This window comes from Filicampus tigris, chromosome 3, assembly GCF_054856515.1.
Source record: "Filicampus tigris isolate MCC_2025a chromosome 3, RoL_Ftig_1.0, whole genome shotgun sequence".
NCBI lineage: Eukaryota > Metazoa > Chordata > Actinopteri > Syngnathiformes > Syngnathidae > Filicampus > Filicampus tigris.
In genome coordinates, this window is record NC_141219.1 from 25,641,852 (window position 1) to 25,668,363 (window position 26,512).

General features: G+C 41.0%; 1 protein-coding gene across 2 annotated transcripts in view; it reads right to left on the reverse strand.

The window, feature by feature from the left end:
* Nucleotides 1-26,512, reverse strand: part of syt7b (synaptotagmin VIIb) — a 141,681-nt gene that overhangs the window by 37,394 nt on the left and 77,775 nt on the right. For both annotated transcript variants that reach the window (XM_086026577.1, XM_086026576.1), the window contains 2 exons: nt 19,597-19,944; nt 10,393-10,515 (listed from right to left, as the gene is read on the reverse strand). In XM_086026577.1, coding sequence (XP_085882703.1) covers nt 10,393-10,515; nt 19,597-19,944 — 471 coding nt within the window. The remainder of the gene's footprint in view (nt 1-10,392; nt 10,516-19,596; nt 19,945-26,512) is intronic.

A 26,512-nucleotide genomic window follows, 5' to 3' on the forward strand; every position in this document is an offset into this window, starting at 1 on the left:
AGTATGCTGCCGGACGGCTGCCATAAACTGTGCTAAATCAGGTACTGGTCTAACACGTATTATTACATTATCTCATATAAGTCATAGGTGGTCAGTTAATTTTTCGAAACTGCCATGTGGAAAAACTGAAAACGGTTGCCAAAGGCCACATCAACATACTAACTCAATATCGTATATATGTGTGTGTGTGTGTGTATATATGTGTGTATATATATGCAGTAAATTGTATTGCCACTTGTGTAGCCCTGCTACAATTCAAAACTGTTGAAAACATTTTTTAAATCAGCCACATCATATTGACTTATCTCCACATATTACCATTAAACCATTATTTGACAGAGGTAGGCATTCCGTCTGACCAACGAACCAGTCCGTCTATCCGTCCATGACGGATGCCCGTATAGCTGATTTTAGACGATATACGGGACACTTCAAATAATAGATGGACTAACTTTGGTCCACAGTTATGGCATAGCCTGCTAGAGGACGTCAGGTCTGCAGAGACAGTTGACATTTTTAAAGGGATACTTTTTTAGTTTGGCTTTTAAATCCTTTCTCTTTTGATCTGGGACTATTTTTTATCTAATCTTACATTTTTTTGTTCTTTTCTTAATTGTTTTCTGTTATTTTTAGCTTTTTCAGCTCCAGTGTTTCCTCATGGGGAGCCTCCGCGCTGGGTGGTGTGGCTCTCCTTCCCGCGGGGGGGGCTCCCTCCTGGAGGCTCTTTAGGCCTGGGTGACCGGGGTCCTCTGCACTATGTGTAGGGTCTGCCCCGGTTAATCTGAGCCGGGGGTCTCTGTGACGGTGACACTCCCCGTGGCCATGGGCTGTCCTTCATTCAGCGTGGATGACATCCCCTTGGCTACTCTTTCCTCATATGGTTTCTCTGTGCCTTCCCATGTCTTTTTTAACATAGTTTATCAAGTTATATGTGTGTTTTGTGTGTGTGAGTACTGGTGTGCTTATGGATATCTGTCTTTGTGTATGTTGGAAGGGAGGGAGAGAACGGGTCTTCTTTAAAATTGTTGCATACATGAGGAGGTCAGTTGGTGTTGGCGCTAGAGTTGCCAACCCCCTGAAAAATAAATAAGACCCACCTCATCAGCAGGGACAGCCGAAATGACTGCCTTCAATTAGGGATGGGCGCATCGATATCAAAATATCGATATCCCGATCCAAAGTGATCAATTCTACGGATCGATCCTCAAGATAAAGTAATGATATATATATATATATATATACATATATATATATATATATATATATATATATATATATATATATATATATTTACTCAATTTATAAGGCTGTATTGTCATCCAATCAGAAAGTTCACTGTGTTGCCAAGGGCAAAGAGCTTTCTGCCTTGGCAGAAACGTCTTTGACTACTACAGAGCAAAAAACTGAGCAAGGCATGTCAAAGTAGAGGCTCAAAATGAGCTCCCCTTTAATCAGTTCAGCAGAACGTTTTCACATATTTGTCCACTTACTCTTCATAAAAGGGAAAAATAATGTCAACAATTTTTTTTTCCTAGTGTAGTATATCGACTGCCTGTGCAGTACAAAATATGCCTATCTTTTTGAACTTGTAATAAATGTAAGGCTGTGTGTGTATTTTTTATCGATTATTCATCAATTTATTACGTTTATGTATTATCTAATGTACTTGTCAATCAATTGTACTTGTTTATTCCACCCCAAAATGATGTTGTCTGTTCATACAGTGATGACATTCCTTGCACATTCCCATATTAACCTTGATCGGAGGGTTAAAAAAAAAAAAAAAAAATCTTTACATACCACATATCTATCTCTGGCGTTGCCTGGTGGACAACAAATTTGTCATGCTGCTTTGTTGACTTCCGCTATCTACTTTGGCAAGCGACATTACCTCGACCAATAAGATAAGCGGATTCTGTATCCTGATATGCATGAATGTGCTGTCACCTCATTGGTCACAGAGCAGGGGATGGCCTAGGACAGTTACCGTAAATTGTCATATAAAGAGAACTTTTGTTCATTAATTCCATCGACATTTTACGGATTATTTTCTACTCTGACGATATTACGGGACAAAGTGTGTCCCTTTACAACTCACGGGATACGTACAGACGTACCTAAATAAGACACGATTCTGTTGGGACCCTAGTTGGCGCTATCCATTTAAAAAATAATAATAGTTGGAGGAGGGTAGCATGATGGTGTACAACTGGTTAGCAGGTCTGCCTCTCAGTGCAGAGGTCTACAGTTCGTATTCGGGCCCCGGCCTTCCTGTGTGGGGTTTTTCTCCCTGTGCTTGCGTGGGTTTTCTCCGGGTACTCTGGTTTCCTCCCACATTTAAAAAACATGCATGGTAGGTTGATTGAACACTCTAAATTGTTCATAGGTGTGATTGTGAATGTGAATGGTTGTGTGTCTGTGTGCCCTGCCATTGGCTGACAACCAGTTCAAGGTGTACCCCGCCTACTGCCCGAAGTCAGCTGTGATAGGCTCCAGCATGCCTGCGACCCGTGTGAGAATAAAGCGGTTCAGATGATGGATGGATGGATATTTGCTAGGATGGTCAGAGAAGTCACTGATTACAGTGACAATATATTTAAGGTGGTGACACTGAAGCCAAGTCACTGCTCTTGTTCGCTTACACTGCTGACACTCATGCACTTCAAAATAAAAGCAGCGCATACTTGACCTTTTAGTTTGACTTCCTAAAGTCTGCAGAAACTGTGGACAGGCAGGATGTGACTCTTCATCTTTATGTTTATCATGAGGTTGGTGGGTCGGGGGAAAAAAAATTAGCCCCATCGGGGGAAAAAATTAGCACCAAACAACAACCTCAGTTGTTCATCTGAGAACCACACAAACATTCTTGTGCTCCCCTGGTTATTATCAAGCTGTGTATTCATATTATTGTCAGCTACTGGATGATACAAGTGGGTAATCAACTGTTCCTGTTGGCTGACTTGCTGATGTACTGCAAGCTGTGCATTAGGGAGCAATATTTTGTCTTATTCTTGGTGTCATGCAGGGATCCGATCAAAATATGTCTGCTAGAGTTGACTTTTACGTAGTCATCACCTACATTGAGTCACGTGTCCATTACTTGCCATACTCGTGAAATATAAAAACAACAAAGCACTTTTCAGTACAGCTAAACTCATAAACCCTCTTTATGAAATCACATAAAATCCTAAAAGCTTTTCAATAACATGGGCCATAAGTGTTTATAGTTTGCTTGTGTTCACAAGAACCGTCTGCCTGATGCAAAATTGCCATTCTTACTGATTTTCTGAATCTAAATAACAGAGAATTTGATTCAAAGGCCAAAATATAATGTCAATTGAGTCTTTATGAGCCCAAACTGGCAACGATCTCTTGTGGTACTTTGGCAAGTCTCATGTGGGATACACTGATGCACATTAATCTTGAGAAAACTCAATACAAGCCCATTCTTTGATGGTAAATTGTTCAATAATATCACAAATAAGGGCCCGAGTGGAACTCATTTTTAGCCTTGGAGTTTCAGGGCTCAGCCTGTTCCTTTTTAGTTCATGTTGTAATGAAGATACACAATTTAACACTCATTGGTGTATCAATATGAAATAAATTATCATTCCCTCCAACAATATTCATATTGCATTTGATCAAAAATCTAATTTACAATAGAATGTGCTTACAAGATCACAATAAGTGTTTATTCGAACAAGTCTATAGAGCTCCGCATCGTTTAACCGTCACTAAGTTCTCGTCTGCATATTTAGCTAAGCCACGTGGTCCCAGTCCATCCCTCGTCGGTGACAGCCAATCGGCGTCGAGAACTTCATTTACACGTCACATGCAGGTGCAGCATATGTCATTGCGTCTGTGCGACCAAAAGGTATACAACATTGATTTATTATGTATTTATTATTTATTTCGCTGCGTGTGACACTGTACCAGTTAGGTCCGTTTTCGATGGCATTTGGCTGACTTGGACCAACTGGGACCACGTGAGTCGGCTAAGTATGCAGTGGGGAACTTAGTGACGGTTAGACGATGTGGGCTCTGCAAGTCTGAGAACGTAAATGGTTAAAATGGGCAAAGGGACAAAAAGAGACCAATTGGCAAGTGTACATTCAGTGAGATAAGACATTTTACACTTAAAGGTGAAGTTACCCCGAACATATTTTTTTCAAGAATATGTTCTTTGCGGGCCCACTAGTTGAAAGAAGGCATTCTGATCAATATTGTGTTTGTGGAATACGAGTTAAGCCACCCGTTTTATCTCAGGGGGAGGCCATTTTCTCAATTCTGAAAATGACATCACAACTGCTCAGGGCTCAGGTAAGGACTAATCATAACTCACCTGTTTTCTGAAGCTGAGCCATGATTGGTCGCTAACTGAGCCCTGAGCATTTCCAGTCAACAGAAGTGACAAAATGGCCGCCCCCAGAGATGGCTAAATAGGCGTGGATTTTGCTGCTTAACTCATATTCCACAAACACAATATGAATCAGAATGCCTTATTTCAACTGGTGGGCCTACCACCGGCGTTGCATCATCGGCTCCGGGCACGGATTGCTCCCGAGAGCCGATGGTGCTTTTCACACTTTGGCGCCTTGTGTCTGCCGGGCTTAACCCTGCACTTCTTGTTAGAGCTCTCATTTTGAAACCTGTTCACACTACTTCTGGTGCACAATAGGCAACTGACGCTAATTTGAAGACAGCAACGGTAATCGTTGGAGGCTTTCACATCATGCTTTGTTACAAGTAACACTATTATACGTATTATATTTTTACAGACAGAGTGTAATATAGTTACAGTGTTATTATTTGTAGTCATGTATTACATATTTGATGCTTTTGGTGTGACTTGGTGACACCTTCAGTAACAAATGTAGGCAGTCAGTACTGCTGTTATTGCTGTATATAATATTATGGCCAATTCCTACACCATTGGCAATGCCGTATATTTGTATGAAAACTAGACAAAGTTGAAAGCTGATAGTTACTCTATAGTTACTGATATCAAAATGGATCAGCGGGCTGGAAGGAATTAATGGGCAGGCTGGAGTAGTGGCCCGAACAGTGTATATTGATTACCCAAACCGGGCCTGCCTTCCACCATGTACGTCATTGTTGAGCTCCCGCCACAGATGCTCAATAGAATTGGTACTTGGGTGCTAAGAAAGCCTCTCTACAACTTTGACTGTTGTGTCCTTCAAAATGTTTTGGACTGACCTTTATTATGTTAGTCGTGGGTGATCGTCATCATTGTCCATTAGTGGGAAGTAATGCAGTACAACTACTTCACTGTTTTACTTGAGTAGATTTTCAAGTAGAATGTCTGTACGTTACGCATTTATTTTTCTGATGAGGTTGAGTTCCTGATTAACAGATCGATTGAGATCTTTGGGAATTACATGGCAGCAGAGCTGGGCATCGCCTAACCGCCACCGAGATCCCGTCTGCATATTTAAACCCACGTGGTACCAGTCAGCCCGAGTCAGCCAAACGGCGTCGAGAACGGACTTAACCTGTACAACGTCACACGCAGGTGCCGCATTCGCACACGCAGCCGAGTAAGGAAAATGAATAAAATAAAACACTGTTGTGTACCTTGCGGTCCCACAGACGCAATGACATGTGCCCCATATTGTTTTTATTCCACCGATCACCACGCTGTGCGCGCGTGTCCATTTTTATTTGGCGGCATGTCTGCTCATGCCCGTGCAGTGACGTGGAGATTAATTCTCGACGCCGATTGGCTGTCGCCGACCGACGAGGGACGGACTGGGACCACGTAAATGTTTTTTTCTTCCTAGGAGGGGCTTAACAGAAAATAATTGAGAAGCACTGGTCTTTTATATTCTTGCATAGGAAAAGGGGTTTTGATGCCACTTATAGGTTTGTTGAGGGGATAGGGGCTGTGGCTGTCCCTCCCGAGGTGGAAGCTTGGGGCCACCGCTCTCTCAGCACCCCCATTTGCACCCGCTCTAGCAGTAACATGGACGAATGTGAAAAAGGGCGCATTAACGATGATGATGCAATCAATTCCAAGAGGCAAGATATTCCACAGCCATTGCCTTGTATAAGAACATTGTTTGATTGTTGGTTGTAGGCTGAATGAAGAATGATTTGTGGCAAATAAGATCTGTCCTTTGCCAACCTAAAAAAAACCTTGAGCTTATGGTATTCAAAATTAAAAAAAAAAAGTAAAAAACGTTTTTTTAAATTGTTATCATTAGTTAATTTATCATTTTTTGCTAGTCAGTTCCAACGTTAGCAAAGCTATGGAAACACAAGTACTCCATTGTGTGTCCAGTGTTTTATTTTCTTCCCAGTATAAACTAGGGAATGAACAACTACAGATTTTTTGCAGGCGAGGCTAAAGGCCTAGATACACCAATCCGACGTTGGAGGTCGTGAAGCATCGTTGACGTCATTTATATTTTTTACGCTGTCCACTCGCTAGCCAACACGATTGTTTGCCTTCAGCCTCCAAATAGTTGCTCAGTCTCCCCGCCATTGACATACACTTCTTGCTGTCCCCGGCTGCAGTCGTCCCATCCCGTGCCTTGCTAGTCCAATCACATCCAGATTCCTTTGTAGTCAGAATTCATCTAACTAACTCTAAAGGCCTCTACACACTTATCTGCCGTCGACCGTCAGTACACACCGTCTGTTTGGTGTAGCGCACAATGTCGTAAAGTCAGAGCCATTGTCAGGGCGTCTGGGGGGCGTGTTCGGCCGATTCAAGATGTAGAATCGTTTGGGCTGTCCCTGGGATTGGCTGCTAGCTAGCGAGTTAGTGCACTGGACAAGAACGGGAAGTGACAAATGTGGACAAAAGGTGAAAATTGAATCTATTCCTCACCAACTAAATCAACTTTGCTAATTTTTCACATCTCCATGGACATAATGGCGGGCTGGACAGAACAGCGTGAAAAAAAAGACGGCCGTTATTCGACATCACTGTCAAAGTTTACACCGATTGAGTGATGAAAGGCAAGTTATGGACAGCTATTGAGGCGCAATCGGTTATACCAGGTAGGATTTATTTTCATACACTAACGGCAATGGCAATGGGGGGGGGGTGTTTATTCTCACTCATGCGCAGAAGGTCTGGCGTAGTTGCTGTCTCCGTTGGCTTTTGCAGTGTGTTTTTCCGTCATTTGCCGGTCCGACGTGACGACTTCTAGGCCGACGCGACAGTTGGCCACGGCGGCCGACGTCGGATTGGTGTGTAGAGGCACATAATCACATAACACAGCTGCAGTGGAGCCTACTCACTGCAGTACTATAATTTAAAGGGAAAAAAAGCACAGGAGGAGGGAATGCTTTGCAATAATGTGCTGTAACGACTCTGCTCCAACCATCTTACGTGGATTCTTGCTCGGGTTTTCTAAGATCGGACCATCTGTGAGGCAGTGAAGGTAGAGGAGTGTGATTGGATTTTTGAGTCGTGGGTGTGTGGTGACTGGAAGAAGGGAGAGGCATGTGCTGGAGGGTGTCTGTTTGTTGTTGATTGACCACAGCTCATACTCATTTCATCATATAAGAAGACACTGCATTAAACTGTCTTTTCTGTGTTCCAGTGAAGTGTTTGGTGAATTCACAGTTTGCTTACATGAGGATTTAGGCTGTTCATCAGATAGCCTTAGCGGATGCTTTTTTAGATGGGTGTGCATTGATTAAAGAGACCACTCAGAAACAAACAGCTCAAGTTTGGCTTCATCAGACCGAAGTCCCAGTTTCCAAAACCATGTTTCAGGTTTTCTTAGCATACTCTGATGTGTTGCTATGAGAGCAGTAATGGTTTTCAAGACAATGATCATAAATTCCATCATGATGAAGACTTTATGTGAATTATGTGAAAACATAATGTGAAATATCCAGTCCAGGTTTTGACCACAGGCAGGTTTATTTTTGAGAGATTTGGATTCTTTGTACTTTGTGATAACATAACACCCATCTGTTCTCGAAACGGTGAAACGACTGGAAATACCTATTCTTCCCCCATACGATGAGCATCCACTGCCTTTTGTCTGGGGTCAGGAATGACTTATTTGCTTTTTGACAAGATGATATATCACTTCTTACCAACTTTTTAGAGCAACTTTAGAGGAATCCCTTTTGGTCAAGTGGTCATGAAAAACTAATACTGTTTCTTGGGCTCACTTGCAGTGCTCATTCACCGCTCAGGTCACATTTCAAACCTAATTGATTTCTCGGATATACCAAAAAGGGGCCATATCATTTATGATATGGGCAGTATTTTAGGGAAATCTTCAATAGTATCTAGGGTGCAAATCATTTTTACTGTAAGTTGTACATTAACTTTGATAACAACTGCATATGGTGACGATTACCAGAGATGTGCAAGTGACAAGTAAGTCTTGAGTCGTAATCATCAATTCTCAAGCGAGTCCCAACCCACAGTGGAATAAAAAAACAAGCAAGTCAAGTCGCCACCAAATTTTAAACAAGTTATTACATGGTTCAGACAAGTCATGAGTCAATTCATCAAATCTTGCTCAGTAAAACATGTTGGAGTGATAAAAAAAAAAAAATCACTGATCCTACTACAAAAAGTACATTATTTTTAAAAATGTAACAAACATTTACATCTCTATAAAAATGAAATGAAAAACAATTAACTTGTACAAAATAATCCATTAATTCAAATTAGTCATCCTCTGAGTTGCTGCGATGCTGTTTGTGTTTATGTTGCCACATCACACTAACAAGTGACGCTGACCGGGTTGCTAGGTTGGAGTAAATGAACAAAAAAACCCCTCTTTTTTCTTTTCTTGTTTTCAATCCTAAAAAGAAAAACTGTGTTCAAATGCAGATTTTAAACCATAAACAGGATGACTTGTCAAGTCATGAGGTCCAAGTCAAGTCAATTCAATTAGATACCAAGTCCCAAGTCAAGTCATTCCCGTGTTTTTGGCAAGCAAGTCGCAAATCCTAAAAATAGCAACTCGAGTCTGACTCGAGTCAAATCATATGACTCGAGTCCCCCATCTCTTACAATTACTGCTTTGATTGTGAACTCGCTTACTTCACATAATTTAAAGTGCACACAATATTCTTCTCTTTACGCCGTTTGTTGACATTGACTATTCCTTTGGGATAAGCATTGTTAAAAATTTGCATAAGGTGAAAAGGTATAGCCGGGAAATCCAGATTTATCGCTGTGCCAGCGATGAGTGTGGTCATTGTCTCATCAAGCGCATTTCCGAGGCGGAGCAAACAGACGGCGAAATTAAACAATCAGCGGAGAGCAGACGTGTCGGTGAAAAAAACGTCCTCTTTTAAAATAAATGCTTCCATGGCTGTCAGCTGCTGGGGTTTTAATGACTATGATGATGAACTTCCATCGCCAAAGAGTGACGCTGTGCACAAAGGATAAATCAAAGCAAATAAACAAACTTGAATGGACGTCTCCACCGAGGCCCGGTCGTGGTGAAGGGCCTGCTATCCAGACCCACTTTCTTAGCGGGTGTGGCCAGCCACACTACAAAACTTCTGCTTTGAACCGGGCTCATGTGAGGTGTACTAAAGGACCTCACATGACATCACGCATGACAATAATCTGATATATTGTGTGACTTGACTGTCGACCAGTTCGATGTTTACCCCACCTACCGCCCAGAAGACAGCTGGGAAAGGCTCTAACAAGCCTGCGACCCTCGTGAGGACAAGCGCTTCAGATGGATGTATGGTCAGATAATTATATATCCACTAATGATGCATTTGTTCATCTGTTACAGTGACAAATAGTGACAGGGACAACATTTAAATGCTTGTCTATTAGCTGGCACAAGGTACAATTAAACTGCATCTCAACCTGTTGATGACAACAGTAAAAGCTTTGTGTTCAACTAAAAAGGCCCAGATTTAACACTGAGTAAGTTCAATTGTGAGTAAATTGAGGTCGTCATTATTTCAAAATACTGTCTATTATATGGGACGGTTTTGTTTGGTGGTTTGATGTGACTTACCCCTAATTGTCGGACAACTTTTGAATTGCACATCCCAGGTATTTGTTTTCAGACATGTACTCAAGCTGTCGTACAGAGGGAAGCGTGTGGAGTCACTCCGTCCAAGGGTTATTGATCCAGGTTAATAGTTAGAAAATGAGAAGTGCGACTAATGATGCAAGCCAAATAATGACTGAGTCAAACCTAACAGATTAAAGCAATGTCAAATAAATGCATAATGGCCTTTGTCTGACGACATGAAAGGCCAATTTGTGGAAGGTACCTCTGGTAGTTTCAGCACAAGAGTATCTCCCTGAGCTGAATGATTATCAATTATGGCATGACCTCATTCAGTCTTTTATGACACACGGCCACTTCAGCAACTCTTTAGGCCCACTGGATGACTTTCTAATTACATTCCATTTACCTCTTCTCTGGTGTGGTTTCATTCTCTTTGCTTGCTGGCGCTTCCTGTAGGTCAGGGAGGTTAGCGAAGTCATCTTGCTCAGCCAGTCCAATCGCTAGAGACAGAACAACCATCTTCCCCTCACTGGACACAGACGTCACATAAACCAACATATAAACACACCCAAATATCATTTCAGGGTATAGAAAGTGTGTGGCAGAATGTTATGAGACTCAATCTAATCTGTGCATTGAAGAACAGCTTCATCTCTGTGTGCTGTGGAAAGAGTGACCTCAGGGGAGTGAGAAGCACAACAAACTAGGCCTGTGCGACAAACCGAAAATTTACCGTTACCGAAATTTACTACAATAACCGACGTCGTTTTGCCCATGTCGGTAAATTCTGTGTTTTAATAAAATAAAGAAAAACAAAAGTCGTTTTTGTCTGTTTGACTGTGTGCTGTTCGGCCCGTAGAAATAGACGATGAGGAAATGGCTGACGGTTCAAAAGAAGCGGCTGACACAGCTGTAGACGAAGTAACGTTAATCGAGATGATCCTGTTATGCTTGTCGCGAAAAGAAATTTGGCATCTGTCGTTTGGAAGTATTTTGGGTTCCACAATGATGTTGAGCAAACACATCCGACCTTTTTCACCACCTACAGCACATGCATGTTGTGTTTGAAGATGTGCGAAAAGCTCAATGTGGGAAGTAAGGTTCGAGAAGTGCCACCCCAGGACAGCAGCCCATAACAGAGACATTTGCAGGGACAACACAAAACGAGAGAACGTCTTGGTGGATAGAAATAACCAACGCGATAGCCTACCACAAAGCGAAGGATATGGCTCCATTGGAGCGCACGGAGTTTAAACACCTCATGAAAGTAGCCGACAAGTACACAGTGCTTCCCAGTATGTACAACACTAATAGGGAGAATGTCGCTGCCAAGGTTAGACGTGTCAATTATTTTGCAGCCTCATCCGACCTGTGGTCAAGTCGCACCATGGAACCTCTATATGAGCCTGACTGCACAGTAGACAAGTGGCAACTGCGCAGCAGAGTGCTCGAGACAGCATATTTTCCTGATGATAAAACAGGAGAGATGATCGCACAGGGCCCAAGACTGATGCTCTCTGCATGGGACCTCAAAGAAGACAACCTTGTCGCCATCACAACGGACAAGTTATGCCCCTCTTGCTTTTAATCATCGGTGTTACACTGTCATTTTTGCACATGGGCCATGGCACTATTTAAAATGTTTGTTGAAAAGATGTAAAACATTGTCGACCTTTCATTTGGCAGTAGATATTTGCAATTGTTTATTAGTGTTGGACTGATGTTATCATTTTGTTTGCACAGCCACACTACCTCCTTTGCACATGGCATTATTTAGTTTTTCAAGTCATGAATGTTTATACTTGAATACAAGGGATTTTCACACTTTTATATTTAATAGAAAGCAAAGTGCGCCAGTCGGTCAATAAATCAACGAAAAAGCAGTTAATTTGCATTTCCTGCAGTTATTTTCAGATGGCATGAATACACAGTGATCCGCGGGGGGGGGAATTTATCGTGTATTTATCGTTATCAAGGTAAAAGTGCCCAATTTATCATGATATTGATTTGAGGTCATATCGCCCAGCCCTACTACAAACTATATTTTGTTCAGAATAATAGCAGTATAAAGCGATTAAAGCTAAGACATGTTTAATATCTTTTATTGCTTTACATGCAACTGGAAGTGTCTGCATTATCTTTCCAAATTAAAAAAAAATACATATTTTGCTTTCCTGCATATGAAAAACAGTTGGGTTAAAAATAACACATTTTGTTGTCAAAAATGTACCGATGCACTAATTGGGTCAATTTGACCCACCTTCTTGCGTTGTTTTGTACAAAACAGCCCAATTTTAGGGGTTGCTTTGTACAAAACAAAAAAATGTTTGTGTTGGTTGTGCAGTATGTTGGGTCAAATTGATCCCAGTAGTGGGTCGGTCCGTTTTTGACCCCAAATTGTGTTATTTTTAACCCAACTGTTTTTAGAGTGTGAGAATCATTGAACAAATATTTAGTTGTATAACCATTGTTTTTGAGAATCACTTCAAACCTGTATGTTGATGGAGTTGACCAACTGTTTGTACTGTGTACTGGTATTCCAGCCTAGAACGACTGAACGACATTTGACAATTTCTCTTCCTTTTTTAAGGCACTTACGTAAACTCAAGCTATCAGCAAAAAGGCCCCTCAAAGTTGCAATGTTGAATTAACAACAGTGCTGAAGATGTAATTTGTCAAAGAACACAGAAGGGTCAAAGACAAATGGCTCAACATTTTGTGGACTGATGAAAGCAAGTTTTTTTCTTTTAAGGTTGAAGGGCAGCAGATAGCCTGTGAGACGAGACCCAACCTCTGAAAAATGACAGAGTCATTTGGAAGACACTGCAGCATGGTTGTGCAAAACTCATGATGTGGTGATCTTTCTCATATATTGGTGTTATATATACACTGTATATAAATGGCATAAGGCTGAACCCTCATACCTCCAAATCCCTCACTTTTCAGGAGACACCCAAAACGGCATGTTTGTTCAACCATTAACAACATCAACAAAGAGAGCAAGCTATTTTCAACACTTTAGATTGGTCAATAATTGGTGAAAATAATACCCACACTTAGGGGTGGGCGATATGGCAAAAATATATCACGATTTTTAAAAAATAAAATCACAATCATGATTCCATCATGATTCTTTTTTTACATCGTTTTTTTAAGACTAATTTGCAATGTGCAAATGAATCTGACCATTTTCCTCATGTTAAACATATAAAACATAGTTAAAATGTGTATAAAACTCAAAGGAAAAAAATGACATTTTAAGTGAGCAAAGCTTTCTGAACAGGTTTTAATTTGAATAGTGACAATTTTTATCAAAATGCGCAGTGAATGTAAACATAAAAGGTAACATAATGTAAACATAAAAACACAGCTCGTAACGCAGGTCTAGTACTTTGAAGAGTCTTTTAAAGCCCTCGATTTCCACTGTTTTAATGGGAATCATGTCTTCAGCAAGGTAATAAGTCACTGCCTCAGTTACTTCTTCACACTGCTTGCTTGTTTTTTTCATATGGAGTGCTCTTGTTAAATGACTGTGTTACCGTGGGTTGGGTTAGCTTGGAGCTAGCGGCTGCCTCTGGCTACCTCTGGCTACCATGTGTCTGATCTCCGTTTGCTTTGGCTGTTGGCCCTAACGTCCAAACCGAGTCTCTGCAAACTTTGCAAATAACTGGTTTGTGCTTTCTCCTCCGAGGAAAATCCAAACCAAATTGACACTGTGGATGTGGAGTTTCATTTCGGGACCAACTCTGCTTCGTGGTGACTTTCCGCTATAGCTTCCCGCTATACAAACAAACAGGGAGGCGGGGAGTGTCACGTACGTTGCACTGTGCGTGCTGTGATTGGTTGGTCGGGTATACGCGTCAGTGGCTTTGCGCCGCCATAGAGCTAAACCGTATAGAATGTGCCATGTAGACGATCAAACGATCTTTCGGCTTTATGAGATCGTGAACATGTTAAACCGCTTAACGATCTGATATCGTCACATCGCCCACCCCTACCCACACATGTGGACTAGTAATGGGCATGACAGTTCTTTTAAGTCAAGAGTGCTCAATCACGGTTCTCAAGAGGCCCTATCCAGCCTGTTTTCCATCTCTCCCTGCCTGCAACACACCTGATTTAAATGATCCGCTCATCGCCAAGCTTTGCACAAGCCTGATAACGATTGTGATCATTTGTATCAAGTGTGTTCAGGTAGGGAGGGATGCAATACAATACAATTTTATTTATATAGCGCATTTTATGCGGCACGGTGGCCGACTGGCTAGCACGTCCTCCGCCTCACAGTTCAGAGGTCATGGGTTCGATCCCGGCTCCGGCCTCCCTGTGTGGGGTTTGCATGTTCTCCCCGTGCCTGCGTGGGTTTTCTCCGGGTACTCCGGTTTCCTCCCACATTCCAAAAACATGCATGGTAAGTTGATTGGATTCTCTAAATTGCCCCTAGGTGTGATTGTGAGTGCGGATGTTTGTCTCTGTGTGCCCTGCGATTGGCTAGCAACCAATTCAGGGTGTACTGCCCGAAGACAGCTGGGATAGGCTCCAACATGCCCCGCGACCCTTGTGAGGATAAGCGGTATAGATAATGGATGGATGGATAGCGCATTTTATAACAGCTAGAGCTGTAACAAAGCACTTTACAAACTACAAAATAGCCATGATACGTCGTCACTCCGTCATTTTTTCAAGCCGAACCAAACTGTAATCATCCGTCGGCCAGTCTGTCATTTTATTTTAACAGTGTTTCAGTCATTGCTTCCAGCAGTAATTTTATTTATTTTATTTTTTTTTATGCCGTATGAATGGTCCTTGTATTTTGGATTCTGATTCGATGATGAAGAACCCGTCTCAAATATAATTAAAGTTGGCATTTCTGTTCATAAGAATCTTCTCACCCAGAAGAAAAAAACAGCACCTACACCTACAAATTTACTTTATATGATCACAGACAACATATTTACTGTACTGTTATGCTATCTTTCTTTCAAGTTATATATATCCTTTTATCTCCAAATAGTTCTAGATGTCACGTTACAGGTAGTGCGTGGAGGAGGACCCAAAAGCAGTTAGGCAGGAGGCAAAAATTAAATGCAATATAAAGTATTTAATTAAAAGAAAACAAAAAGGCAAACAAGGCACTGGGATCATTCCAAAACAACAAGGATCAAAGAGAAACTAAAACACTAGGATGGGACTTGACTTCAACAGCGGCAACAGACAAATGACCATTGACAATAAAGAGACAAGGACTGAAGGAAAGCAGGGAACTAAATACAGACAAATTGACAAGACAATGAGGAACACCTGGACATGACACAAAGGGTGTGGAGGGAGCTGATTGACTAACACCAGGGACTGGGATGACAAGCACAGGTGGACTCAATAACCTAACAAGTGACAGACAAAGGAACACAAGTAAAAACATGAAACTAAAGTCAAAAACCAAACTCAAAAGAGAGTATGACACTAGAGATACCACTACAAATGGATTTCCAGACACTGATGGCACAGCAGATTTTTTTCCATGCAAAAATGTTTTGGTAGGGGGGTACTTCACCAAATTTCACTGGGGGTACATCACTGAAAAAAGGTTGAGAACTACCACTCTACTTTATGAATTGATCTAACTGCGGGTATTTTTGGGTCTGTTTATTCACCCTCGCCTACAAACACGCAGGAGACACGCTGTGTGTGTTTTGATTAGTCATCAGCGAAAAGGGCATCCGTGAGTGACGGACTGAGCGATCCGGCGGTACTTGACCTGGTTAGTGACGATTACACCGACGGATGAAAATCCACTTCCGTCAGTGCTTGTATAAAAAAAAAAAATGTAAACAAACACAACATACATAAAAACAATAACATTTATCAGTTTGAACATTACATATCTTTTCTCTAAAGTTTTTAATTGATGATGGGTTGAAAAAGATTTCTAAATCATTGTATATAATGATTTGTGTTAATTTATTGATTTCACTTGTTGTATTGTGGGTAGTTTGTTGTTGTATGTAAAGTGCTTTGTTACATCTGTAGCTGTTGTGAAATGCGCTATATAAATAAAATTGTATTCTATATTGTATTGACTTGCCCGCTCAAAACATGTTTTTTTTCTTCCTGGACTGATTAAATCAAAGCTTTTCTTTGATTTTGCAACATTTAATTTTTCTATTTACACTATGTGGTGTTATGTGATTTTCGCTAAATAAATAAATAAATAAATGAAAAAATAAGCTCATAGTGTTTTGAACCTTAATAAAAGGGACACAAAACAAGAATGACTGATTATAACCAATTTTACCAATTTGGAGGAGGCGGTAAAGGTAGCTCTTTCTAATATACGAGTGCTTTCTCTTGTGCACAAAAATATCAGCGCATTGTTAACACCTTTGAAAAGATTGAGCTGACCTTTTCCTCAGTGCTATACACTGTCAGATCATTTTCTTAACCACTTTGATGATACACAAGCTGTTTTATTTGTGAGACCTGTATTTCTTTGCTGTTATGTTGTGAGCAGCTTTTCATTGTGTTGTAAACAAGTATCATGTAAGTTATCATGGCCGTTTGGTTTAACTTCCAGACCAGTTTACTTAGTGTAGTGTTTGGATTTGGACATGTTTCAATGATTACAGTTCTCTATGTATCTATCTATGTATCACAGAGAAAAAGTATATTGTATATTAAGTTAGATTTCATATTTTGTCATATCACATATCGTACTCATTCATCCATTTTGGACTCGATTAAGCCTATTCAGGGTCATGGCAGTGGCTGGAGTGTCTTCCGTCTGATTGAAGAGCTGTTACACAAGTTTCTTTTTGAATAAGAACAGATAAAAACTCTCGTTTTGGCAAATTGTTTATATTACAAGAGCATTTTAGGGAGCAAAAACGCACATTTGAACCTGTAACACTAAAAGACTCGTCCATGAGCGAGTATGTCAAATTCAGTCATGGATATGGAAACACGGGGCTGTTGTGTGTGTGATGATCAAGATAATGAGCTTGATAAAGCTTCTCCAGCAAACTGTACTATAGACCCATTTGTAGTTTGTAAACAAAGATGACATAATCAAGATGTGCACGCATTGTTGAAGCAGAAAGGACGGCGGTGTTTGTTAATATCTACAAAAGCCGATCCGTAAAGGATCATGAAAACTACTTTAAAACACTAATGTTGCTGGACAGAAAGCAACTTTCCTATCGTTATGGGATCACAGAGCGGGAGGAAGATGTGACAAAGTGGCCCGATGTTTCATCTTTATTTAGTGGAGAGACTTGGTATTTACAATAGAGAGAAAACTGTGAGCCCTGCTTGGGCCATCGTCAACAGAGAGGAGAACTACAGCCGCACAGCTAACTCTACTTGCATGGTAACATAGCCAGCTAATTTACTAGTTTGTTTTGATGCTTGTTGTATTATATAAAACAGAAGTGAGAATTGCATTATACTTAACTAATTTACTGTCAGACATTTAAAGACCCTAACGTTTGAAAAGAAAAGAAAAAAAAATAGAAATATGTCCCTGGGATTGAATGGCTGGACTGTGAAAAGACAAGTAAATTCGTCAATGGCAGTGAATGAGTTAATAAACCATTGAAAACAGCGTTTTATAATTAACAGCCAAAATGAAAGACTTTTTTTTTTTTTTCTTTCTTAAATCCCCCATACAAGCATGACTGCATTGATGATGCTGGACTGCTAAATTGATGAGTTCATGTAATGAGTGGTCTTAACAAATACACATTAACACACGAATAAACTGAATTGTTAATTCAGATGAAAAAAACCCAAAACAAAACATGTTAGTTCATGTAAAATTCATCCTTATAATTCTTTCTCTTTTCAAGTTTTTTTTCCTTTCTTTTTTCGTACCGGGTGTACACAGCACACTCAGGCAAGGACACATTACCTCAATTCCTTCTACATATAGCCTTTCTTATACAAGTTATTAAACTAGATTGGAAAGGTTGTGTTGCAGAAATTGGTTAGTTGTATGCTGAAAAACGTCAGATTCCCACAAACCACATTTGAGGGCTGGTGCATGGAAGGTTTTAATTTTGAGGAAGAATTTAATCTTGGTTTACATCAAGATAAAGGGTTGTTTTCTCCTCCTGCTGTTTGAATTGGGACAAAGTGAGGCAGTGCATGTATGCTGCCACTTACAAATGACCCGTATCATCCTACAACGGTATGATTACTGTGTTGGAAGCAAACACAAAGTATTTCGATGCGTGCTAATGAAAGAAAAGAAAGACAAAAGAGCAAAACAATGCTTTAATTGCTAAAATGCAATTATTTGTATCCATGATTTTTACTATTTTACAGAAAAACTGGAATAGTGCAGAACATTATTTATTGTTTAACATGTTAAAGCATAGTTATTTACTTGAGTTCCTGAATAGATAAACTGGTTTTAGTGGTTGAATGTTATCTTGATTAATTTCTGATTCCTTAGACAAGCAGACGGTGAGCCAGATCACATTTGGGTATGAATAGATGTATTCAGTTTGAAATTTCTCATTCCTGTTCAAAATGGTGAAACATCGAGAGATCACTGAAATTTAGAGTATGTCTAAAGTCGGGTTGTCAAAACTCAAAGCATACCTTAGGTTGTGGTCTGAACAGAATACACGTCTATGGAACAGACTAAAACAAAATGTTTTTCAACATTTGCTCTTGACTTCTGCTATGCACATTTGTAGACTTTGCTTTATGCACAGTCATGTGATAACAAAATTGGCCCTTCACTTAACCGCTCTAAAGTTTGAATGGGATATTATCATATTTTTATATTGGTTGTGTTATCGTGTTGTTTTTTTGCATCAGTTTGCATTTCACTATTCAAATTCCTTGCTTAACAGGAGGCATTTTGTTGGTGAAATATTGACATGAAGAAAACACATTAGCACTTGAGAGACAGTGACCTACTGGGGAGTTGTAAACAGTACCAGCACGCGGCTATCAATAAGGGGAATGGATCTGTACAGATGACCAGAAACGACACGTGCCCTCTAACCCGAGGCGTGGAAATCATTACCATGACATCAGTTCTATCGATTAGAAAAGAAATGGTGAGGCTCACTGTTGCATGGCAGACCTGGAGTCACTTGGTTATACTGCTGCATTTGGTTATTCATACCCTCCTGACCTGACCACAGTGGTACTCCTCAAACCCACAGTGTGTCTCCTCCTCAGGCTCTAAAACCGATGTGTTTGGCCGAACGAGATTCATGTGTTTCAGGGACAAAGGGACGTGCCACCTCCCTATACACTGGATACTGTATGTGGCCAGCATTATTTGAACGATGATTCACGTAGGCATGGAGGTCACTGGCCTCAAGACACTGCTAATAGAACATGTGCAGGAAGAGCAAGAGCAGAGAGCCATGTGCATGTTTATGTGTCTGTTTGTGGTTTGTGGATCAAGGGGCATTTATGTGAAGCTGCTTTGCGGAGCATATCCCCTGGAATCCATCAGTGCGGGGGAATGGAGGGTCTCGGTGCTCAGTATCCTGAACTAGCAATAGCCTGGAAAACTTGTACAATAACAATGCTATTATATTTTCAGACTCTAGAGGTCTGGAGTTCAGGGTACTGTCACAGCAGCACTTACAAGAACGATTTGACGTCCAGCCCTCTGTTGCGGATCTGTTCCATCATGTGGTCCCAGCTGCCTGGATTTGACCTGGAGCGGCCTGCCCCACCCCCTCTGTACCGGGAGGCTCCAGCCGTACTCCCCCGGACCCCTCGTGGCCCCCCACGGTGGACCCCAGCACCTGGGCCCGTGTGCAGTTGGCCCAGGCTCTGTGAGGTGACTGGGGGGTCGTTAGGACCTGGAGGGGGCTGGTGGGTGAGGGGCTGTTGGAGGCTCTGTTGCCGGACTAGAGGCCGGGGGCGTGCCACTGCTGAGGATGGGATGTGCTCCAGTGTGGAGGTAGTTGAGAGGGAGGCATCTCCAAAACTGAGCAGAAACACAAGAGACATATGATTAATAACACAAGTTCTACTGAATTTGTAATGGTGCTGAGAAAACACTTTGAATAAAAACAAAATAAGTAGTAATAGTAGGTCTCAGCTCACATCTATGTGGAGTGACGCTATGTAGAAACGAGGGCTGTGCACAAATCGATGGTGACTGGAATTGACATACGAAATGGCCATTAAAAAAGTAATGCTAATTTTCTGATTTTGAGTGAGAATTAATCATGGCATGATGTCGTGTGTACTGGTGTCACAGGAACGATTGAATGGCAACGCGTGTGATGTATGCACAAAGCACATATGTAGGGAATGCAGAGCGTCATGACACACGCTCTTGGAGACCCAGCATCTCCAGTATTTGTGTGTGTACGGCAATGTTTAGCCAGCTAATGAGCATTTTTCATATAATAATAATAATATACTAAATATTAGCTGGGCACGTGCATTTTTGTGTTGACTCATTGTTTTAGTTTGGGTTTAACTTGTTGGCTCAATGCTGGCATTAGACGTACTTAGCCAATTCTAACTCCGGGTCCAGAGCCACACCAGTTCTAAGGTTAGGCACCGGCCGAGGCAGGCGACCGGGCCGGCCTGGCCAGGATCTCTGACCCCGCGAAGGGCGACTACTGGCATCGCGGGGTCCGAGCAGCTGCCTGGGAAGATCTGTGAGAAGGGCCTGGCGAACGTCCAATGTCGCCACCGGGACCCGTGTTTGCCGGCATGTGGCGGGCGGAGGGGGCTAACCAACAGGAGCAGCCAGTGGGGACAGGCTGCCGTGCACCAGCGCCTCAGCTTTGGCAGCAGGAGGGGCTGTGCGCTGTGCACACACATTTTTTATCTGTCCTACTTCATCCATGCTTCTTCCGCGCAGCTAACTAGGAATCGAAATTTAGCACTGACATTCTAAAATCTGAGCGATTCAGGGAGAACTGGAATGATTCTCGGTTATCAATGCACAACCCAAATTCTGCCGTTGGCCAGGGATCCTGGAGATTAAAGTAAGTTATTTAAACAAAAAATGAAAACCTTTCCATAGGTTGATGCGGCTGTTTCAGCATATCGGCCGCATATGCACAGTCCAATATGCTGTCAAAAAAGTGACTATGAGGCTTGATAAAGCACTTTGGCAACATACGGTATAGATAACATTTACTAACAGCCAGAGATGGGCATGTCAGTAAATTTTCCCATTCAGTCTTTCGTCATTGGCCGGCGGCCGGGCCACCTGTCCGTCATGGTCAGTCTGTCATTATTTCAAGCCAAACCAAAACCGTCATTGTCAGTCCTTCACTCCGTCATCGTTATTTTAACCATGCTTCCGTCATCGCTAAATTACAGTTCGTCACCACTATTTTAGGACCGTCAGTAAATTTCATTGGTATACCAGTTCATCATCGTCGTTCCATCATCGTTACTGTCACTCACAGGTGTGCTGGCTCTGAAGCTTACGCTACTTAGCCTACTATCACTATCAGTATAGACACACTCCTGCTCCTGTCTCTCCTGCTAAATCTAGCCATGATCTATAATAGTGCGGTCAGAGTGAATGCGAGCTTTCTCTTTCTCCTTCTTCACCTTTTTCTTTTCTTAGTTTACTGGAAGATTACAGCTCTTTGGTGCATATCAACACCTACTGCAAAGGAACTGCAAAGGGACTTGGCAGGCTATGTTATCTACTACGGGTCAAAGCTAAGGGTTTCTGGTGTCACATTTCCATTTAGAATCAAATCCAGTCCATTTGTAGCAACCCTGGTGTATATTCACCCAACATACACGAGCGAGAAACGTGGTGTGTGTTTCCGCCAGTCTTCAGCGAAACCGGAGTCCATCAGTGAACGACTGACCGGTTAGTCAGTTTCCTGTCATTCGCCAGTAAACCGGGAGCCAGTCAGTGACAGACTGATGGACCTTCCATCACTACTCACGGAATTTTCACCTCCGCTAACAATGATTTTTGCTGCTTTTGATTTGTTCTTGCTGGTAGTAACAATCAGCAAAAGAAGCAGAAGGAAAACGGTGGATTATTGCACTACTTGCCATTAATTGCCATTCTAGTTACTTCACACGGTTCTTAATTTGTTCATACTTTTTGGATCTTATTAAGATGGCTTTTGTTTCTCCGTCTTCATAAAAGTAGGTACTTCTGTTGTTTAGCATTTAATTTCTGTTGTTTAGTTTGTTTTCTAGCTTAGTGAAGCCTAGATTGTGTTTGCATATTTCTTGATTTTTTCCTTCCACTACGACTCTCCATCTCTTTGAGTTAAACGTATACTGTATACAGAATATGCATCATCTCAGAGTGCTGCCTACATAAACTCCAGGTAAACTTCATCTGCAGCACTAGTTTTTAATCTCTCTCTAATGAGACTTGACCTGCGTTGTTTGTCTTGCCTTGCCGCTCTGTTCACAACTTCACATTTTCAGTCCTTCCTTCCCTCAGTCTGCCGTGCTCAGCTCTGTTAATTCATCCTTTCTTCACTTTTATTCTCTCCCAAGTCTCACTTTATTTCTACTCCATCTCGAGTCGCCATTTTTTAAATCCAACCCATTACCAGTTCATTACTCTTACAGCCATGTAAAAGTGCTTCTGCCTCTATCCTCTCCTGAATTGTCTGCTGTCTATAAGCTTGTAACTTGTAAAGAGGTGTAAACAGCCCTGGCTCGAGCTAATGGTGTAAATGATTTACTGCTTGAACTTGTGTTTGCAGCGCTTTGTAGAATTAACGCTGTGTGAACTCTGTTGGAAAGCCAGGAGATGAACACCCAGAGGAAAAAAGCCTTTCTGGATCAACTCATAGTAAACAACAACAGCTGCATTCATATACTATGCCTGCATTCATCCAAAGATGCTTGCTCTATATAGGCACCCAAACTTTTGTAATGCATTGTGTGTGAGTGTATTCACAGTGTGCAGACCTGGTTGACAGTATTATGATGACCTTGAATAATGTCACTTTACAATTGTTGGCTTTCTATTGGTCAGAATAATGTAAAGTGCTATATTGAAGTGACATTTTACGTTAGGTTGATTGAATGAAACTCAGAATTTACTAAAATAATTTTTAAAACGAGGACCCTAAAATGAGGAACATGACTGATTAAGGGCAATCATTCCACAGAGAGATTCTTGTTGGATTATAGAAGGAATTCACCAACATAAAAGGATTCTGTGCAGGATTTTAGCTGTTCCCAGTATTACGCTCTTATGCACGGAGATGTCAGGTGTTGTTCCTGGTATCTACCTGAGCCAGCTGAGAAATTGCCCCCAGTGCCCCGATCACTATTGGTACCACTGTTTCCTTAACCCTAAACATTTTCTCTAGTTCTCCCTTCAGTCCTTGGTAGCTTTTTGTGTTCCTTTTTCTGGATCTTGCTGTCATTGGGGATTGCTACATCTATTACGACTGCTGTCTTTTGATGTTTATCAACCATCACGATTTCAGGCTGGTCCATCACCAGTTTGTCAGTCTGGATCTGGAAATACCACAGACTCATGCATACTCACATGAGTACCAGGAGATTGTCTTTGGTACTCACTAGTGGTCCAACGGATCACACCAGTCACGGTTCGGATCAGTCACGGACTTTGAGTCACGGATCGGATTGTTTTTTTTGTATGAGCAAAAACAAAAAAAAATTGAACTTTGCCTTCATTTATTTTATAAAATGCTTTTGCCCATAAAAAAAAGAAAAGAAAAGAAAACAACTCCTATTGTCTAATATGTGGAAGCACATTCCCGCCAGTAAAAAAATAAAAATAATAATAATTTTTGTTTCCTTTGGAGGAAGCCCAGTAAAAAAAAAAAAAAAAAAAAAAACAACAACAACATTTTTTTTAAATTGCAGATGCCCTATTTCCACCAGTGAATTTTATTTTGCAGAAGCCCATTTCCACCAGTGGAGAAAAAAAAAAGGGAGTGGGGGTTTCTAAATTGTACTATGTCCGCTAATAATGTTTGATATAGATGGCATCTGAAGAGACCGTAGGTATACCCACCTAGTGCGTGCAACCCTTTGCTTCAACGTGATGGGCTATATCACATAAAGGCCTATAAAACCACAACTAACACCATTTTAACACACGTCGTCAAATACGAGTATACAATAATACCTTCATAAAGTCAACTTTTGCATGCCCTTTGAGTGCGACTTTCTGTAGCTCAAACGGTGATTGCCTGTGGATGGGGCTTGCACCTGAAAGTTTTTTTATTTTTTTATTTTTTACCAGCGGAACTAAAAAAAAAATTTTTTTTTAAATCCACTGGCGGAAACAGGCTTCTGCAAGTTGAAAAAAATATAGATATGTATATAGATATATATTTTTTTCTTACTGGCGGGAATGGGCTTCTTCCAAAGAAAGACAACATATTTTTTTTTTTTTTACTGGCGCGAATGGGCTTCCATAAATATGTTCGTTTAGGATTTAAGACCACAATTTAGCGCCATTTTGTAAGTGGTACAGTGTATGCATTTCAAGATATCCTGCCAGACATTTTGAGCTGAATGTTTTCTTACAATTATTAGGCAAATGTGTTGTTATAAATTAAATGAAGACAAAGTTTTATTTTTATCTAATTTTTTTATAATGAAAAAGACTTGAAGTGCAATTTAAGGCACCTTTCTTAAAACACGGACAGCACATTACCAAGTAATCTCGGTCCACAATATAGAAAGAAGTTAAAAAAAAGTCAGTAAGCCAAGGAGCATCTGTTGAACTGCCAGCTAATGATAACAGCTGCTAGCCACTAACGCCGGAGACTTTTGCCATATCATACAATGACAGCGTAATTAACCAGTGGTTTGTTCATGTCCTAATTTAGCGACTGAATATGATTTTGAGACTGCGTTGTGTTGGTGTTGGTAGCAAGCGTTAAAACTGCCGATACGTCGAAAAAAGAAGTCAAGTCAGCCGTTATGCCACCACGCGGGCCAACATCATAGAAAAAGTTCACTAAGGCTATTGCAATGGCATCAATGACTCAATGTATTATTTGGTAAGCTTTATTTTGAAGTTAGCCTTTGTGGAGGTAGTGTGTTCGTTGAGTATGTTTGCAAAACGCTCTTGTACATGCAACTTACGTGATCTTGGGTATTCAACTCTACCGAATGCAGACTAATCACATTGCCTTATTGTGAACGCGCACAGTTTTTTTCACCAACCATTCTGCGGATCGTGCCCATCATGAACCGATGCTTGATCCTTACCAATCAGAGATGATTCGATGCACTGTGCCACTAGTGCGCGTCGTGACGCAAATGACCGTACGCATCAGCCAGAGTGGCCATGTTTTCACTTACAAGTTCATTTTATGTATTTTTTGATCAGGAAAATGAATAAAGAGCCATGCTTGCCTGATTGCTTGCAAGCCTGTCGCACTCCTGGGAGTTGACACGAGTTTAGCGTAGCTAAATGTCCGAAATATAACAAGTCGGGGTGCATGTGCGCATTCATGCTCCTTTCCACTTCAGCCTCTGTAAGTGGAGAAGCGATCGCCACTGTATTTTTGATTTTCTGAAGGTGATCATGATGAGATCACGTTTTATGTCAATAAATCCAAACTATTGTGCAGAAAACTTTTATACTTTCACAGGTTGAAGTGGACAAGAGTAGAAATGTGCATTTTCACTTTGGTGGCGATCGGTCGCCGTTTTAGACAACAGAACTGACAAAGCGAGCAATATTACCACGCTTGCCTCCCTCCCGTGACGTAGACCGCTGAGACTGAGAAAATGTTTTTAAATGCAAACTATTATATAAGTGCCACTTTAAGGTTGCATCTTAAAGTTATATTAAAGCATACAGTTCCATATGAATTTATTGCACATGTTTTGCATTCTGCACTGCATGTGCCATTATCACATTCTTTTTTCAATATATTGTGCAGCCCTAATTTAAATTATGCCTCATCTGTATGATTAGAAAATTTAAAAAAAACAACAACGTAGTTGTAGCTCTCTTTTGAAGTCTTACTTAAATATGACAATGTTCTCAATAATACCTCTTCTAGCTTTAACAAAACATTTCTTACTTTCTTTTCAGTGTAATAATGTAAATAATAAAACAGTAGTCTCACAAAGATGTTCATTCAACAAAGAAAAAAATGCCACTTCAGTCTTTAGTTTTCTTCCTCATAATTTTTTTCTTTTACATTCTGGGTTCCCGGGTCTAAGAATTAAGGACCTGAGCCAACTTTATATTGAACTTTCTCCTCATATAGCATATTTGAGTTTTTCTGCGCACATGTGAGCTCCGACCGGCACCTTCATTAGGCATGGAACATACATGCGAGCTTTGCACACTGTTAACTTTATTGTGTCATAGACTCATTACTGTCCTCTGCTCCCAACCCTAATCGTAACGAACCTCTCGGTCCAGTGACTTCCACCACAGCCGTGAAACAGATGAATGAATGGGATGTCGTATTGCTTGCTAATTCAACTGGGGCTTCATTACATCCCATTTCAGCAGCAAACAGTTTTCTATCGCACTTGCACGCTTGTAACTGAGCGCACCTGCTCACTGCCACTACTTGTCATCTGGGATGAAG